The following is a 3,791-nucleotide window of genomic DNA, read 5'->3' as shown; positions in this document are numbered from 1 at the left end:
TTAATACAGAAATCAATGTTGTGGTATCAAGGAGAGGGTGTCAAAAGTTAACTCAGGTGTCAAGTACACTAGCTATGACATTGGTGCCATGTATAAATTATCTCATGTAATTCCCTTTGAGGTAGTCTCTGCTCTTTTCCCCATTTGGAGATTCAGAGAAATGCCAGTGAGGGGCTAGGATTCAAACCCACGTACTCTGTCTCCAGAGTCTGCCCTCTTGACTACTACACAAGTATATATATATATTATATATATATTATTAACATATATATATTATTTTTTGTTATTTACTTTTTATTTCTCTGCAATCCAACTAGACATGCAAGGGAATAAGGAAAATATGGAACCCAAAGAATTGCAGTGAGAGCACAAAACTTATAGGGATACCACGAGCAAATGGGATGGAGGGGGTGCTCTCCTGAGCAACAGAAGAAATGATCTGGTAGTTTAAGATAAAACAAGTCAAATTTATTAGAGTTGTCCACAGTCAGCAATAGTGATTTTCTTGCTGGTCTTGCTATTCTTGAACCCAAGGCCCTCCATGGCTTGCACAACATTCATGCCCTCTTTCACCTTACCAAAAACCACATGCTTGCCATCCAACCATTCAGTCTTAGTGCAGATGAAAAACTGGGAACTGTTTCTGTCGGGTCCAGCATTTGCCATGGACAAGATGCCAGGACCTGTATGCTTCAAGATGAAGTTCTCATCATCAAATTTCTCCCCATAGATGAACTTGCCACCAGTGCCATTATGGCGTGTAAAATCACCACCCTGGCACATAAACCCTGGAATAATTCTGTGAAAGCAGAAACCCTTATAACCGAATCCTTTCTCTCCAGTGCTCAGGGCACGAAAGTTTTCTGCTGTCTTTGGAACTTTGTCTGTAAACAGCTCAAAGGAGACACGGTTCAAGGGCTCGTCATCAACAGCGATTTCCAAGAACATGGCGGGGTTGACCAAGGCTGATGGGAAAAGGATCAAGGCGGTGGTGTCTGCAAAGCCACAAGTATATATTTAAACCAGATCTATTAAACCCCAAAGGTGGGCTCTTCCAAAGAGAACTTCTTGCTGAGGTATGAAGGGTCCAAGTTAATAACTTTTTTTTTTTTTTTTGAGTTGGAGTCTCACTCTGTCGCCCAGACTGGAGTGCAGTGGCTGCACCCGGCCACCACAGTCTCGACTTGCTGGGCTCCGGCGATCCTTCCACCTCAGCCTTCCAAGTAGCCGGAATTACAGGCATGCGCTACCACGCCCAGCTGATTTTTTAAAAATTTATTGTAGTGATTAGGTCTCGCTGCCCAGGTGGGTCTCGAACCAGCGGGCTCAGGCAATCCACTCACCTCAGCCTCCCAAAGGTGCGGGATTACAGGCTGAGCCACCGAGCCCGGCTAATAACTCTTTTTTATAAGAATATCATAGCTGCTTCACTCAGTTGCATGGCTGTGTAACAAATAACCCCTAAACCTAGTGGGATAAACAACCATCTATTATGTGCACAGATTCTGTGGGTCAGGATGGTAGGTACAGATGTGTCTCTGCTGTGTGATGTTGGGGACCTCAGCTGAGAAGTGGTGACCAGCAGCGAGTGACCTTGGGGCTGGAGTTATCTGAAAGTGCCCTCATTTGCATGTCTGATGGATGCCTGCTGTCAGCTGGGTCCTCAGCTCAGCTGGGAGCCAGAGAGCTGCATGTAGGCTTCCCATGTGGCCTCAAGGTGATCTGACATCTTACAAGGTGACCAAAGCCCTAAGGCCAGTCTTCCAACTAACAAGGTAGAGGCTGCAGTGCCTTTTATGATGTAGTCTCAGATGACCTTTGCCACATTCTATGGTTTCAAACAAGTCACAAGCCTAAGGGGACTGGTCGGGAGATACTGCTTCTTGAGGGGACTGATCAGACGTATCGTTGCAGCCATCTTTGTAAAATCCAGTTCTTCAGGCCTCTCTTCTTTCTTGTCTAGCTGATATTGGCTCTTCGAGGCTCAGTTCCCACCTGGGCTCTTCCTGGGATTTCCCGCTTGCTCCAGAGCTTGGCCTGTCACAGGTAAGTCAGGCAGCCCAACCCAGAGAGCATTTGGGGGCATGGCCCTGGGAAAGGCACCAGCTAAGAGGAGACCTCTAATATGGAGGGTGTCTGCTGAGTTTTGGAGACATTTTACAGATAACTGTGCAGTCGCTACATCCTTGGACCATCAGGGACGATGTTTATGCAGACTCTGAAATGTCAGACCCTCACATTTTCAAAGTAAGCCCCTATCTCACTGATCCATTGAGTAGTTTTGAACACTTTGTCTCATCTCAACAGTCAACCTGTGCCCCTCCCCCACGAAGGCAATGCCTGCCCTGCCTCTCGCTCCCCCCAACCCCCACCCAAGCGCCCACGCTCCAGCACAAGAAAAGTAGCCAAAATGACTGGACACCTGCCCTGTGTTATGAGGGCAGGAGGGATGTGTGGGAAGCATGTCCTGTGGGAGTGACAGTCCACAGGGAAAGGTCATTGAGGGGGGCACAGAGGGACAGTTTGCTTTGGAAGGGAGAGAAAGATGGATGGGTTGGGAGTGAGCAGCTCTCAAGCGTCTCACTGACTGGAAACAGAAAGGAGAGGACTTTTAATAATGCACTGAGAACCCTTCCTTCCATGTTTGAGAAAGAAGCAGAGGAAGATTGGAATTTCTGTTTGGTCTTTGAATGCAGTTACTCAGGGCTGAGTTCTGGGGGACAGCCTTACAAACATCACATGCTGTGTTGTGCTTCTACAATGAGACCTGCACATTCACGAGCTCAGCTCTTCAGAACAGTCTAGAAAGTGCTGGAGAAATCTCAGTCAGCCCCAAGTCATGATTCCTGTGCCATTCTCCTCTCCTTCCTTCTAACAGTCACAGTCTGATTTTGTTCAGATAGTATATTAGTTTGTGCAGACCTCCATAAACTGAGTGGCTTAGACAACAGAAATGCATACCCTCACAGCTCTGGAGCCCAGAAGTCTGAGATCCAGGTGTCAGCAGGAGTGCTTCCTTCTGACACCCATGAGGGAGAATCTGTTCCGTCCCTCTCCCCCGGCTTCTGGTGGTGCTAGCCATCTTTGACTTTCCTTTGTGTGTAGAAGCATCACCTTGTCTCTGCCTTCATGTTCACATGGTGTTTTTCCTGCGTGTGTGTCTTCTTTGTGTCCAAATTTCTCCTTAATGAAAGGACACCAGTCCACTGGATTTGAGCCCACCCTTACGGCCTCATTTAACTTGATTACCTCTGTAAAGACCCTATTCCCCAATAAAGTTACCTTCTGAGATACTGGGGTTAGGATTCAGCATGTGAATTTAGGGGCAGGAGACATGGTTTAACTCATAACAGATGGCATCTTCCAAGTGGCCATGCTCTTCATGGGAGACCTGGGTCCATTTCCAGTGCAAAGGAGTGGGTTGTGAGCAGCTGAAGTTAACCATGGTGGTGTGACTTCCTCCTAAGAATGTGGGAAGGCAAGGAATGTGACACATTTCTCCCAGTGAGCCAGGGAAGGAAGGATGCTGGGAAAAATGATTTCTTGGATACAAAGAGTTGTAGATGAAGAGATACCCTTTCCCTCTTTCCACAGCCGTCATTTTATCTGTAGATGATGGCTGGTGCTGGGGCAGCCTTCTTGGAAACATGAGGGGGGCTGGGCCAGCACCTGGGCATGGACATGCAGATGAAAAGAACCCAGGTCTTTGATGTTCTTGAAGCTCTGAATACATGAAACTGGAGCCTCCCTTCCTTGAGACTTCTTGTTATGTGAGATGATGCATTTTCCTT

The 3,791-nt window shown here is 47.2% G+C and overlaps 1 protein-coding gene across 1 annotated transcript; it reads right to left on the bottom strand.

Moving 5' to 3' along the window:
- Positions 1–446: 446 nt before the first annotated feature.
- On the bottom strand, positions 447–995 carry LOC103259486 (peptidyl-prolyl cis-trans isomerase A-like; the record flags this gene model as incomplete). Its single annotated transcript, XM_008057148.2, has 1 exon — positions 447–995. A coding segment is annotated over one exon (524 nt), but the record flags the coding sequence as incomplete, so codon positions are not given.
- Between the last annotated feature and the right edge of the window lie 2,796 nt (positions 996–3,791).

Source organism: Carlito syrichta, unplaced genomic scaffold (assembly GCF_000164805.1).
Source record: "Carlito syrichta isolate Samal-C Ts95f unplaced genomic scaffold, Tarsius_syrichta-2.0.1 Scaffold302786, whole genome shotgun sequence".
Classification (NCBI taxonomy): domain Eukaryota; kingdom Metazoa; phylum Chordata; class Mammalia; order Primates; family Tarsiidae; genus Carlito; species Carlito syrichta.
This window is presented reverse-complemented; position numbering and strand designations above follow the sequence as displayed.